The sequence below is a fragment of the Coccidioides posadasii genome, chromosome 3, assembly GCF_018416015.2.
Source record: "Coccidioides posadasii str. Silveira chromosome 3, complete sequence".
NCBI classification, from domain to species: Eukaryota; Fungi; Ascomycota; class Eurotiomycetes; order Onygenales; family Onygenaceae; genus Coccidioides; species Coccidioides posadasii.
The window spans coordinates 2,679,718-2,693,298 of record NC_089409.1 but is presented as its reverse complement, the minus strand read 5'-3'; the positions used below and the strand labels follow the sequence as shown (position 1 = coordinate 2,693,298).

Here is a 13,581-nt window from a genome sequence, read left to right as displayed (position 1 = left end):
CGTTGGAGAGAAGAAGAAAGGAGCTTGCGAGCGAACAGATCAGAGCTGTAGAATTGACGGCTTTCTAGTCTTTCTACCAACACACTGTCATCCTGGGATTTAGGAGGCGGGTGGCGGGAGGATTGGGATTGGGATCGTGAACGGGGAGAGCAGACGAAGAGAAGTGACAAGAAAAAAGGAGGGGAGAAGAAGAGAAGACGCGAGAATGAGAGAGAGGATGTGACGGCGAAAGAAGCTGGATTACGTGAACGGAAGGATGTGGGAAGGTGTGGAGGACAGGGGGAGACGAAGAGAGGAGGAAAGAAGTAGAGGTAGCGAAGAAAGAGAAAGAAGGACGGCAGATGGGGCGTGCAGCGACTAGCGAGGTGAGGAGATGGGAGAGTGAGTGGTTGAGGTGAGGTTGTGAAGGGGGGGCGAAAAGCAGGACGATGATGGATGACTGTTTTGGTTGCTGGTACGGCGTAAAGCCTGCTAGTCAGTGCACGCTTGACGGGCGGTGTGCAGAAAACCCCCCCGTGGTCGAATGGGATGGCGGGAGTGACGGGCCTAGGAATACCTGACGGATACCCGGCCTGCCCTATGAAAGACGAACACCAGGCGCGTCATTTTGGGCACCGCAGCAGTACCCCAAAGGTACCGCTTGCTGGTGACGTCCACTCAAAGGAAGGCGCTAGAAGGACGGAGAAGTGCGTGGATCTACTTGTTTCCACGCCCCGCACTTGGCCGAGAACGGCAAGGTCAACGTGGCAGGACAGCACGTAATACCGCTAGCTGCGGGCGAATATGCCGCTCTAACCTTGCTGAGGCGTATCAATACGGTCACTTACCGCATACCACTTACGTGTCCCCAAGGAAACTGAGCCTGGCCGGGTCATGCAGGATTTCTCGAAACGCAACCTGGTTGACATGGCCAACAACCACCCTTTTCGCTCCCTGCATCTCACCTTGTCCATGAACGCTCCAGAGGTACATATCTTCAATTTTAAAAATTTTTTTGAATTCCGTTAACCTTCCTTTTTCCCTTTCTCTCCCCAGAACCAAAAAAGAAAAAGGGCACCGCCATCGTCATGGAAAAAGGCATCCCATGATCATTGATCGTCTTTGATTTTCCCAAGGTTAATTCTTGCCGCGACCCCGCATTTTCACAACAATCAATATTATCTGCACCTCTGTTTCGGCCAAGTTGGCTTGAGCAGGTGATTGGATTCGAAACTCTGAGCAGGATCACCAGCGAAAAGCTTCCCACCTCGAAAAGTGCCGGTACCGGTAATACGGAGATACAGCTGTTTCGGGACATACCACGGAGGTCAAAACTCGGGTCGGGGGGTGCCAGGTGATCCCTGCTGGTGACTCGCTATTCGACCGACGTTTTGAAACCCGTAGCCCAGCTCAGTCTCTAATTCGTGCATGGCCGTCAATTCGGCTTGGCGGGGTTCCACGCACGCTGGCTGCAGTTTAAGCTCCTTTTGGGGGAACCAGGAGAGGAACCGTCGCCGGCGCTGTGACCATTCGCAGCCATTGAAGCCAGGGTAAAAAAAAGCCATGAAAATAATAATTTTACTCCGTCGTAATAATAATAATAATAATATACCCCACGGAGAACGGAGTAAAACATACATATGTACATACATCCATCCATCCATCCATCCCACGATACACGGCACTTGAAACGGATTTTGTCGTGCGAGCTGATGGCTGGAGGCGCATGACGAGCCGGCGGCAAGCTGGGCGGGAGAATGGCCTGGAAGCTTCATCGAGACGAAAAAACGCCAAAACCGGACTTTGCGGCATGCCCGGCTTTTTCCTACGCCCGCGCTAACTGGAGCCGGGTCTAGCTCGCTGAGTCAGCGCACCGGTGACCACGCCGCCACATGCGCAGCCTCATTCGTCACTCTGCGATGGAGTTGCTTTCTCCGCAAAATCAGGTGGTACCTGGCGCTATCGCCCATTTAGAGTGCGTCTCTCAGGTACCACATGATGTAATGGAGCTCGCTGTCCGACCTGACAGGCGATCGACCGTCTAGGCAGATGGGCCGCGTCGTTCGTTGAGAAGAAGGGAGGGGGGGAAGTTTTGAAGCCTCAGGCAATCAGGTTCGACAGTTGCAACGGCGAGGTTCCCATCCCACAACGACCACCACCGATCACCCCAAGAAATCTTGAAACCCATCTCGAGCCAGCCAACTCCGCGCTGCTGATGCCTGCCAGGAAATCCAGAGAAGAGTCGTCCCGATTGCAGTCTCTGGGACTGTGATGCAGCTATCATTCGTTGGCAGCCCTCCTCCCGGTCGTTTAAGCGCTCACATCCAATCCTTCGGGGGCACGCTGATACTTCCGCAGTCTCAGATTCAATCAATCGTTCGCAAGTCCCAGTCTTTTTCTTGGAGAACAGACCGGGCCGGACCGTCCATTTTCCAACTTTCTGGCCACGAGCTGAGCGCCCTCTGTACCGAGAACAGTACTCTTCTGAATCAACCCTCTCAGCGTAACCGTCCGGGTACTCTTCCATTGATTTTGACCCGCGGTAACTCTTCTGTAAAAAAGAAAAATAGAGGGTCATGCCCTCGATTGTGGGAAAAAGTATCATTTCCCCTCATTCACTTGTCCAAAATTGATGGCGCAGGGGGCTTGGATTCCCCAAAATTTCCCTCCCTTTTTGTCCAATAAAAAACAACTGTCCCCCAATTTCAGTTGCATCGGTGCGCACCATGGCGTGCTGTGCGTGTTTGTACGTCGTAGTTAATATGCACACCTTTGCATGTCTATGCGGGAATTGTTAGCGCATGGTAGGATCTCATTGCTTCGACTCCCTTTTTCCAACCTCACCGCCATCTGGACGTATGCAAGACATTTCAGCCCGGCCTCGGAATGCGCTGCTCGTGTCCTCACCCTCCTTCGGCGCCTGTGGCTCGCTTTTCAGGATCTCTCTGGCATAATGATCACTCCTTGCTTTCCTCCGCGCAGCGAAGCCAATGATTGTGGCGGACCACCCATCCTCGGGGCCTTGGGATATGCAGGCCATTGCATGCTTGATGCTCAAGTGATTGGAAAGAAACACATGGTTGGATATTACTCTCTCATTGAGATTTCCGGCAAAGGGTCCCGGAAAGCATATTCGTTATCCTCTCTTTGTTTGGAGTACTCCATACTGCACAGCAAACAAAATACCCACCCACCATCACTACCGCAACCACCGCGGGTAGAACTCAATTGGATGTTGACCCGTGAACTCAAGAAGGCTTGCGCGACAGTGCATCATACCTGCCAAACAATTTTCTGATCTTCCAAGCGGGGTTGGACTATCGATCACCGACCCAAAGACCTCACCATCTTCTGATCCAGTGGCTGGAACTTCTCTGCTGCTAATGGAAAGGCGAGCAAAAATTATGCATACTGTCCCACCCCCATTGGGCATTGTCGCAGAGTGATGCAAAATCATCTTGTGCAGCTTTGCCATCTGATCACACCATGTCTCCCATCTCTGTGAACTTTGCATTGGACTCTCGAGCCGTGCATGCGGCCTTTGATAGGAATATTCACCGGGCTCTTAGCTTGATATCAAATTAATTTCTTTTTTTTCTTTTTTCAACACCGTGTTTGTCTATTGTATTGAAACTTGGCCAAAGTTCATGGGTTGATCAACCACATGCTCCAAGAACGAGTTAAGCGGGAACCGTTGGTGTGAGTCTGTACAGCGGCGTTAACTGCTCCGGTGCAGAGCCCAGATCGCCAAAGGCCTCGATGGGATATACGTATTTTCTTTTCCTTGCTGGAAGGGTATTACTAGACGAAGGGTGGCAGCAGAGCACTCACCGGCCGCCCCAATGGCCCGAGAAAGAGCCATTTTCGGCGGGATCGTGCTCCCATACCCCGAGACTGAAGCGCACACTCAACTATAATAGGAATCTCCTCGTCATACTGGGTCGGGGTCACGTAGGATCAATGGCTGTCGCGATGAAGAGCATCACCCTCCCCAAACAATGAGTGCAGTGCTGGAACCGTGACAATCGGAACCCGCCGTACTTCGAAAACCAGACGGGTAACTTTCCATGATCCGGGAGCCAGTTTCCAGTCATGAACCTGAGTTTGTCGATTTCATAATTCCCCCGCGACGTGTTGTCGTTACACCAGTCTGGACCGAAACCAACGATCCCAAGAGGTCGGCATCAGTCACACCATCCAACCTTCCCCAAGTCTAACCATAGCCACTATTGCTCGTATCTCTTTCCGTTCTTTGGGTTTATCACCTCCCAACAGCTCATACATTTCGCAGCCCACAATGTCCCAGCTCACGGCAGAAACTCCGCACCCACCCGAACGAACTCCCGAAGACGCAGTAGCCCTCTTCAAAGCCATCGAGGACAAATTCCCCTCTGCTACGCTCGGAGACGATCGATGGTACCTCATTCCTGTATGAACCACACCCAGTAATACTTGTAGATTGTTGAACTACCACGCGCCATTTGCTAAAGCGCGTCTTGCACCCATGCTTTCCTGGTTCCATTAGATTGCTGCTCTTCCTGGCTCCGGCCAGCCGGAATTCGCCATACAGCTATACACATATCTCATCTCGAAGCCTGAGTATTCTACACCCGAGGCCCGTCAGAAGCTGGTCCGACGCCTGAGAGAAGCGCTGGTGAAATGCGTCTCCATCATCGGGGTGTGTCGCCCGTTAGAAGTAATCTTCGGCATATCAAAGATTGAAAGGCCGGAGGATAAGGACTACTCATTCTCCAGGTTCGTACTAAGTCTACGTGTGCCCCTCTGTCTATCTCTCTCTTTCCCTCCAGATATCCGTCTTGCGTTACTTATTCGATATTCTCCACCCTGCAAGAAGAAAACAAAGAGATCTACAATTAACCCGCATATCAACCAGGGAACACTGGCAATCTGGGCCCGCCAACCACGCCCGCGGCAAAGCCTGGCTCGACCGCATCTACAAGCACAACATCCTCTCCATCAACGACGCGCTGGCCTCCCATAAGGATTTCGCATGGATCTCGTACCAAATCACCTACGGCCTCTACCTCTCCGACCACTCCGTCATCGATGACGTTGAGACCGAATTGGTCGTCTTGTCGGGTATTATGATTCAGAACCTGAGAAGTGAGACGCATTGGCATCTGAGAGGGACGAGGAGGGTGGGTGTGAGTATGGAGGATGTGGAGAAGGTGCATCAGTGTGTAAGTTGTTCCCGAAGGCTTCGAATCCTTCCCCCCAGGGGCGTGTGGATTTTGCTGATGGACAGTATAGATTGAGCTTGTTGCGGACTTTGCGAGGGTGAGGGTTGATAAGGTACCTCGTGTAGCTGATATTGAGCATGAGGTTTGAATTTGTTATGAGATGGAAACTTAGATTTCCATTATCATGTTATTATACGTTCCACAAATTTTGAGTCTAATGTGGTATATGTACGGAGTAAACGTATCAGTATCCAAAGGGTGCATAGAATCACTCCATCCAGGCACTTGTTCAAAGTGACCATTCAGTTTTATCATCCGACGCGGTGATAAACGGCTCATCAATTTGTTTAATAGCATAATCACCACACAAAATACTATTTATATAAGTTAGCATTTTAGCAGCAAGTGGAAAGAGAAGGGTCTCACCAAGCTTCGGCGACCAAGCCATCCAACTCCCGAATAACCTGCTCCCTTCTCGCAGCGGTGTTTGACGTCTTACTCATTTCGGCCTGCAAATCCTTGATGTGTTTTCTCTTCCCTGCACCGGCAGCAGCCATCACTTTCCTCCCCAAACAATCGCTATGGAACGCGTGCTGACACGGGAACACGAAAAACTGTCTGCTGAGCACTGGCAGCGAACATATCCAGCACTTCTCTCCCGGCTCGACGATTGCATACCGGGTGCCCAAAGATGCAATTTCTCTTCTAATTTCATCAGCAACATGGGCTGAATTGTCCATTTCCTGCCGCAGAGAATCGATATGGCGAGAATAATCTTCCAAAGCGGTACAAATTTCGTCTTTGAAATCATCAATCACGACAAAATCCGGGAAGAACGGTATGAGATCTTCAATGCGAAGGAGTTCACACCGACGAAGAAATTCAATCGCGTCTTTGATTCCAGTCCCCGGTTGGTGGATCTTTTTTTCCGCAACAAGGAGCCAGAGCTTCTTCCGTAGTTTGTTATTTCCTTCCGGCCGATCAGCAACAAGTGCTGCTAGTTCAATGTCATCGTGCTTCAGAGCTAGCTGCACAGCCTCGAGATATTGACCCATCATGCTATAAATATGGACACAGGACTGAACGCGACCATGCTGGATACATAATCGCAGCGCAAAATCTGCATCATATGGAGGCGGAGATATAGGTTGAGATTCAAGGTAGGTAAGAAGGCCGGCCTCCGATTTGGAAGGATGAGAGGCGTATATGGAGATTAAGGTATTATGCACGGCTGCCGAAGGGTTGGGGTGGTTGTTGATAATGAAATTAAGGTATCTAACGGCCTGGTTTTGCAAAAGAGAAACCTTTGTGTCTTTATTGTAGCTTAGAAGGGCCGGAATGAGTTTGGATGGGTCAAGGTTCGTCTGCCGCATTAAAATATCGACGAGATCTGTAGCAACGTGCGTCATCAAGACGCTGCTGTACTTATAGAAGACTTCCGGGTCAGTCTGCTTCTTCAGCACATCTAGGGCTTCAGCCCATTTCTCGCGCTGGACCCAATAGGATAACACGAAGTTGTGGTCGTTGATCGTGATTGCAAAGTACAGCAATTCCTCTTCGCGACCATGGCTCCCGATAATATCATAGACAGTTTTAGAGTCCAGATCGGCTTTGTATTTTGATAGAAAAGCTTGAAATTCGGATTTGATTTTCTGTAGCTGGTTCTTCGCTTCCACAGAATTGGATCCCTCTGATAGTTCGGCCCGTGTTAAGACTGCATCATCTAGGGAATCCATTTTTGAAATGAAAACCTCGATGAGCCAGCTAGCTATCATTGTCCGTTGCATCGCTGAGGAACTCTTATATACGGACATTTGAGTCAACAGGTACTTTCGTAATGCGTCCATCTCTCCTTTGTCAATAAACGTTAAACAAACTTCCTCGAAAGGTTTACTGCTTTTGCCCCAAACCTGCGCAGCGTCAAGGAACTGGCCCTTGCTAGCTAGATAGTTACCAGAAGCAGTAGCAACAGCATCCTTCTGAGCTGCGTCGTGGGCATATCGTAAGGCAGCATCAAATTTCTGCTCTTTGAGGAATGTTTTCCATATATCCCTGTCTTCGTTGTTGGCAGCGATTTCGAATATTTCTTTCGCAGTGAAAAGCCAATAAGTGCTTTTCTTCGAATCTGAAACCAGTCCCAGGGAGCTTTCGCCTGGTTCAAGTACGGCCTGGTCGTATACTATTTCGCCACTTAGCCGGTTGATGGCGACGATGCGGCCTTCGACTAGGGTGAGGATATGCCATTGCGTCATGACCATTCCCTTTATTGGGTCTTGAATGAGCTTTTTCCCGCCCCTGGCGGATTCCGTGGCAGGTAAAATTGAGCGAGAAATCATTTTCGCATTATCAAATACACGGTTTCCAACTTGTGGGTCAGCGCATAAATTAGGAATGGGTCCATGGAAGACACCCTGACTGGAGAGCCAAGCGAAATGCTTTTCACCAAACGGTTCTTCGCCATGGGTACAATCAAGAGGTTCAGGCAAGACAGCTAAAAGAGACGGTGCGGACAAAGATGCTGAGGATAGCTCATGGACGAGTGGCGTTTCCCGCTGGAACAAATCTGCGTATAACGAGCCGCCTCCTTCTCTCCCATGCCTACCGACCTTTCCTCTAAAGTAAAGTATTCTTCCATTTGAGGACAAGACAACGTGCCGGAGATCTTGTTTACCAGCAACGAAATCTACCCAGATCCCCGTCACCGCCATTCCGGTAAGTTTGTATACCCCGTGCATGTACTTCTCATCTCGGCGATAGAACTCTGACGCTGGTTCGATATACACCTCATAGATATTTCCATCTGCCGCGCCGACTAGAATCTCTCGGGTGGATGCTGTTGGTTGCGCAGGGTTCCATGCTACACTTTCAATAGAGACGCCTTTCAGCCGTGGCAGGGGCTTTGGTTGTCGGGATTGGGTATGAAGATAATAATTCTCCCCAAGTGTGGTGGTGATGATCAAATGTGACGCTGAAGGATCAAGGAACATGCGACGGATGACACCAACCTCGGAGGACTTCTTAGGCAGATCGATATCTAGAGGTAGTTGACATGAGCCATCGGTCCAAGATTGGGGTTAAAGATCGGGGCATGCCACCTTACCATCTATATCCTTTGGGCTATTCAAGTCGATTCTTAGTATCCTCCCGGTAGCAAGGGCAAGGATTATGACATTGTTGGCAACCTGAGCACCGACGAAATCCGCCGCAACCGAGAACGCGAGCTGAACTTGTTCGACGTTGAACATCGGTAGAGACGCCTCAGTCAGCTTCGCCAAATTCCCGGACGCAGCATAGCCGCTAGATCCGTCCAGCGCCATTGATGCGCTGAAATAAGGAGCCACTATAGCATTGCGAGGTGCAGCGGTGGCTGTATATCTCGTGGGCTCTGGGCATCCTGATGACGTTCGCAGCTTAACTATCCTTACATAATCAATGACCTTTGGGGCTGTGTTTGGGAAAGGTAGGGCATGTGTTTCCTAAAATGCCGACTTAACCAACTTAGTAAACAATCCCTTGGATCGAGCCTAGTTGGGGGAGGCACACCAAAGCACATCCTCAATGCAGTGAGGGTGTTTAATAGGTGTAAAAGGCCCTGTGTAGGTATAACGCATGTTCTAAATTCTATTGCTAATATACGCTATGCCTGTGATGCAGATAAATAACACCAATAAAAATCTCCAAAGCTCTGTGAGTTATCCAAGTTAGCTGGGTATCGCTGAAGTCAACGTATCTTTCATCACATAACCACACACTCCCTATCAGGCTGAGTCACCCTCTTCAACGCTGATGGACCTATGATCCTTTCAACATCTCTTGGTATATCTTCCGAGTGCCTCTGCTGCACACTACTCACACGTTCCAAGCTTTGCGCTGACGAAAGGGGCTCAGTGCTCTTCCGGCGTGAGAGATATGAGAATGCAGCGCTGAGTTTCTTCTCTGAGGAAGAAGATCGATCTTTCTTCCGGGAATCTTTGGAAGCTTCCTGGGGGCTATAGGACGCTGCGGTTACGTGTGTCTCCTCCGACACCCGGTTGGTGAGAGTAGCGAATGGATTCCGCGAACTTTGCTCTTGTGGATCTTTGTCCGAACTCGAATCTAAAGTTTCACATATGCCCTTCTCGAACAGTAAACCGCTGTATCTATCGGTTTCTTCGTACGGCGGCGGAATTAATTCAGCGGGGTCGGCATCGATCGGAAGGATTTGGTAGAATAGGAGATATGGAGATTCTTCCCTCAATGCTTTGTCGATATCAATGAGTGTGATACGCTCTTGAGCAATATCATCAAACCGCAACCAGTAATTGCTATGATCCAAAAATAAATCGTCTCTTAGCGAAAAGCTACTCGATGAACAACCCAAGTCGGTCAGGGAGGTTCCCCTGACTAGGGAAATATAATGGCCCGAATCGACCGAGTTTCCCCGATGGCAAACTACTGCCTGCAGAGAAAGCTTGAAATTCCCGTACAGAGGGGCACCGTCCTCCAGATTATCGTCTTTAATAAAGTGAGGAAGGCCAATCTCAGTAGGAACGTCGACATGAGTATCCAACCGAATGGCCCTGCCGTCAGGCAATACTGAATATCTTTTTAGGCACATGCCTAATATGGGCCGTCTCGTTGAGAAGTGCGCTGCTGTCTCGGCGACATTTGTAGGAATGCTATCCGTATACCAGGCTATCGAATAGGTTAGAGCAGCCGGCTTATATGCAAAAGACGGGTTGCTTACGAATCAAGCTAAATATTTGCCATGCAGGCATCAATACTTCTTTTCGAACGCTTCCCTTTCTATGCCTATTGACCAGCCTCCTGGAGCTGCTTTCTTCAATATCGCTACTGATACCATCAACATCGGGGAAAAAGCGCTCCCTAACGATGCTGGGGGTTCGGTGTGCTCTTGGAGGACGTATAGGAGAGCTTACGGAGTTGGGTAGTGGAGACGGTTCTTCAGTAAGTTCAGGGAAAGGAGCTAGATTGGAGTCAAGCAGTTGAGGAGAGGAATTTGTAGAGCAGTCAATTTCGACGCTTTCCACGTGAGAAGCATATCCCTTTGACATGGAATCCATCGAGGAGATGGATTTCAATGTATTTTGGCGTTCAAGGAATCTTTTGACCTCAACTCGATTATTGAAATACGCTTCCAGACACTCTTCTAAGGTGACGGGGTTGTCATCCATCGGTGGAGGAATGGCAACTTCTAGAAGGCGTTCATTTATAAATCTGTGATCATCACCCGCCTCTTCCCTGCCGTTGTGAAAGATATCCATCTTTAATGTTATTAATGGTAGCTCTAACTTCTCAGTGATGAAGGTGAATGCTTCCGATGCATCTTGCTGCCGCAGTAGTGCTGCATCGGTCCAGCCGCATGCAGCTAGTGCTTCTTGAAGTTGTTTTGTCTAGAGGGCCGGCGACGCCGGTCGTTAGAATCAAGGGATTATAATATTCGAGGTAACGGGGCATGGTATGAAGACTTAGCTATACTTACTATGTCGGTGGTGATCAATTTCCCTGATCGTAGCATGTTTACCCAAAGCCGCAGTAAAACCACAAGATTCCTTCTGGGATCATCATCGAAAGTGTTATATAGAACTCCTTCGAAAAAATCAAGACGAGCAAACATTGCAAAAAGGAGGGCATCGAGATAGCAGGTCACCCCTTCTCTGTTTTCGGCCCCCAGCAGTTTCGTACTCGGTCTGTACGTTCTAAGAATGCCTTCAATAGAATCTTCAATGATAACTATAAGCTCAAACGCTTTGTCCACATCTCCGTTCGCATGTTTGGATTGGAGTGCATATTGAAATTGCTGCTTCCCTAGGTTTGGTAGGCCGTAAGCTGAGACGCGCTGTTCTAGTCTGGAAACCTAGCATTAAAATTAGTACGACATTGGACATTAGGAGGGATGGAGAGCCTACCAATTGCTTTGTGATTTTAGTTTGGTTTCCACTGACATCTGCTTCCTTTTGGCTGACTGAGAACAGTCTCCAAGGTTGCATCGTAGAAACGTCAGTCGAGGATGCCTAACGCATGACAAAGATATTCAGCCATAAATCCAATACTTTGTTATATATTCACAGCAAGATAAATATTAGGGCAGAGTATTCCGTTCACATATGTAGGAGGATGTAACCGGGTTACGAACCATAGAGGAAGCTTTTGATCTCCAACCAGGGAGATCCTTGCGTCGACGAAGCCTCTCCCTTTTTGAAAGGAATCGATGGATGCTACCGCTCATACTGTAATACTGTTCCAAATTGTCCAGATTATAATGTAAATTATGGTAAAACGGTGGCTGGCGCTGTGTTCTTATTGATCAATCAAGTCGAAGCCAAACGGATGCTGCCTGGTCACAACGGTAGCTAGGTCAGCGGATCGTCTCTCAGCAGGGCGAAGTCAGATGCCTAAAATAAAAGGCTGACAAATTCTCGCACGATGCAGATATCAATTTCAAAAGGGTTGATACTTCGTGGAGGGCCCGCTGTCAAAAGAGATATAATCTAGCGACCGCCGTATACGACGGTCAAACACCCCGGAGTTGCATTGAATTTCAAGCCGCGTCCCGGCAGCTGAACAAATTTTGTTTCTGTCACAAAGACGAGAATGGGAGAAGAAACTAAGCAAAATATATCAGTATTACCGTCCAGCAGTTTAGGTAACAACTTAACAACCGGCTTGCCTTGTGCCAGCAGGTCTCTTGGTGCACTCATGATCGCGTCAAACGCCCGCCAGCGTTGCCCCTCTTACATAACCAGCCCGCCGCTCGATGCTTTAGCTTTCCTTGGCCGGGAAGGATCCACACCAGACCCGCATAAGGCTACTGACTAATCAGTGCCTGCTTATGTCAGAAAAATGCAACCCGTGCAGCCACGTGATATTGAAGTTGGACTGCAAAATTTCCTTTCTAAGATGAAAAGCTGGAGAGCAGCAGTGCCCGCAGTCACAACAATTGCAGCCATGGCGCTCCATGAGCTATTAAGTCAGCTATCGAGGGCTTTGGCCCGTCGTGTCACGCCATCAATCTGTTCCCCCTTACCCCCCTTGCGCCGTAATGCCTCCACAAACGCACCGACCATTCCTCCCGCTGCGAATGACTTGGACGAGTTGGGCAGTGACTCCTTTTTTGAAAGCTCAACGATAGACAGTGAGACAGTCAAGAAATTCGACCCCATTTCGAGAAGCAGAACGCGGCGACAGCAGCTACCTCGAAGCCGGTATGTGATTTTGACCCGTTCCTCCTTCTAGCGGCATTCTCTTACGGGATCCTTACATTTCGAACTCAGGTACCAATATCGCTCCCCGAAATACGATAAAGGCCCTCTTCATCCTCACAGACCTCCCCCAGAATGGGACCCTTCATCCCGCCTCTTTGTCCCAGGCCCCTTCACCAATTCGCGTGTCGAACAAACTTACGAGTCGACCATAGCTCCAGACATTCTCACCCTTTGTTACGTCCACAACCCACCGGGTTTCAAGCCACCACCAAAGCCCGAACGTCTTCGATCTTGGGATGATAGCTCTCCATATCACGAGAACAGATCTCTCCGTGGCCCTAGAGGTGGTGATGTCCTCCGCCTGCTCCGCAAACCGATTACTTTCAGAAATATCCCGAAACTCGAAAAGATCACCGTCCACAGTTATGTAAAACAAGCTGCGACTGACGGGTCGGCTTATTTGCACGTTGCTGGCATGGTGCTTCAGGCCATCACCAATGTAAGGGCACAGACGCACAAGTCCAGGACCAGTGTACCGAAATGGGGTATTGCTCCTGGAAGATCTCACGTCGCCGCCACAGTCGAACTCCGTGGGGAGGACATGTATCACTTCTTTGGGAAACTCGTGGATATTGTAATGCCGAGAATCAAGGACTGGAAGGGTGTCAAGGGAAGCAGCGGTGATAGCAGTGGTAACATCACCCTTGGATTTGAGCCGCATATGGTAGCCCTATTCCCTGAAGTTGAGGTGAACTATGATATGTGAGTACCAAACATCCCATCGTCTTTTGTTCCCATTGTGGATTATTGCCCACGGAACTTACCCATTTTTCTTCAAGGTACCCACCCAAAATGATTCCAGGTTGTCATGTCACCATCCAGACTAGTGCTCGGATGGATAAAGATGCCAGACTACTCCTCAACGCCATGGGAATTCCGTTTTATGGCAAATATGTCGATTAAGAAGCCCAAGCGTAGCTTACTCGGGCTCTTCCCTCATTTTCTTGGCGGCAACCACAGTTATAAACCATATTTTGTTCGGAGCCTTAAATGGCCTGTATCTGATCCAAATGTTTCTCGGAACGTGTGTTATATAGGAAACTTGGGTTTGAGTTTACGTACTTGATGTATTCTAGCAACATCATGGCCTCCATGCATGTCTATGTACAATATTAGTCAAAATAGATTGGTTGACA

At 49.2% G+C, this 13,581-nt stretch overlaps 6 protein-coding genes across 6 annotated transcripts; 2 read left to right on the top strand and 4 right to left on the bottom strand.

Annotated features, from left to right (window-relative positions):
* Nucleotides 1-1,307: 1,307 nt before the first annotated feature.
* On the bottom strand, nt 1,308-1,754 carry D8B26_005818 (uncharacterized protein; the record flags this gene model as incomplete). Its single annotated transcript, XM_066125004.1, has 1 exon — nt 1,308-1,754. The coding sequence occupies one exon, from the start codon at nt 1,752-1,754 to the stop codon at nt 1,308-1,310; it is 447 nt and encodes a 148-aa protein (XP_065981085.1).
* Nucleotides 1,755-2,020: 266 nt separating this feature from the next.
* D8B26_005817 (uncharacterized protein) lies at nt 2,021-3,019 on the bottom strand (the record flags this gene model as incomplete). The annotated part of the gene is made up of 2 exons (XM_003069364.2): nt 2,021-2,530; nt 2,819-3,019. 2 exons carry the CDS (start codon nt 3,017-3,019, stop codon nt 2,021-2,023), a joined length of 711 nt encoding a protein of 236 aa, XP_003069410.2.
* An 840-nt stretch (nt 3,020-3,859) lies between these two features.
* Nucleotides 3,860-5,328, top strand: D8B26_005816 (uncharacterized protein; the record flags this gene model as incomplete). Its single annotated transcript, XM_003069363.2, has 4 exons — nt 3,860-4,408; nt 4,505-4,734; nt 4,874-5,180; nt 5,251-5,328. The coding sequence occupies exons 1-4, from the start codon at nt 4,277-4,279 to the stop codon at nt 5,326-5,328; spliced, it is 747 nt and encodes a 248-aa protein (XP_003069409.1). The 5' UTR covers nt 3,860-4,276.
* A 141-nt stretch (nt 5,329-5,469) lies between these two features.
* On the bottom strand, nt 5,470-8,497 carry D8B26_005815 (uncharacterized protein; the record flags this gene model as incomplete). Its single annotated transcript, XM_003069362.2, has 3 exons — nt 5,470-5,554; nt 5,607-8,214; nt 8,281-8,497. 3 exons carry the CDS (start codon nt 8,495-8,497, stop codon nt 5,470-5,472), a joined length of 2,910 nt encoding a protein of 969 aa, XP_003069408.1.
* Nucleotides 8,498-8,783: 286 nt separating this feature from the next.
* D8B26_005814 (uncharacterized protein) lies at nt 8,784-11,849 on the bottom strand. Its single transcript, XM_003069361.2, has 6 exons — nt 11,638-11,849; nt 11,317-11,517; nt 11,090-11,194; nt 10,663-11,037; nt 9,907-10,573; nt 8,784-9,854 (listed from the first exon to the last, which is right to left on the bottom strand). Exons 2-6 carry the CDS (start codon nt 11,407-11,409, stop codon nt 8,917-8,919), a joined length of 2,178 nt encoding a protein of 725 aa, XP_003069407.1. The 5' UTR covers nt 11,410-11,517; nt 11,638-11,849; the 3' UTR covers nt 8,784-8,916.
* A 235-nt stretch (nt 11,850-12,084) lies between these two features.
* D8B26_005813 (mitochondrial 54S ribosomal protein uL5m) lies at nt 12,085-13,544 on the top strand. The gene is made up of 3 exons (XM_003069360.2): nt 12,085-12,385; nt 12,455-13,147; nt 13,225-13,544. The coding sequence occupies exons 1-3, from the start codon at nt 12,129-12,131 to the stop codon at nt 13,346-13,348; spliced, it is 1,074 nt and encodes a 357-aa protein (XP_003069406.2). The 5' UTR covers nt 12,085-12,128; the 3' UTR covers nt 13,349-13,544.
* Nucleotides 13,545-13,581: the final 37 nt, after the last annotated feature.

What these genes read in the sequence shown, in the direction of transcription:
- D8B26_005814 (XM_003069361.2), bottom strand. Translation starts at nt 11,409, where the DNA reads ATGAGCGGTAGCATCCATCGATTCCTTTCAAAAAGGGAGAGGCTTCGT. An exon ending in GATCAAAAGCTTCCTCTATG is followed by an intron (nt 11,195 to 11,316) that starts GTTCGTAACCCG and finishes GTCATGCGTTAG; the next exon opens with GCATCCTCGACTGACGTTTC. An exon ending in GCAAATATTTAGCTTGATTC is followed by an intron (nt 9,855 to 9,906) that starts GTAAGCAACCCG and finishes CCTATTCGATAG; the next exon opens with CCTGGTATACGGATAGCATT.
- D8B26_005813 (XM_003069360.2), top strand. Translation starts at nt 12,129, where the DNA reads ATGGCGCTCCATGAGCTATTAAGTCAGCTATCGAGGGCTTTGGCCCGT. An exon ending in CAGCAGCTACCTCGAAGCCG is followed by an intron (nt 12,386 to 12,454) that starts GTATGTGATTTT and finishes TTTCGAACTCAG; the next exon opens with GTACCAATATCGCTCCCCGA. An exon ending in GTTGAGGTGAACTATGATAT is followed by an intron (nt 13,148 to 13,224) that starts GTGAGTACCAAA and finishes TTTTTCTTCAAG; the next exon opens with GTACCCACCCAAAATGATTC.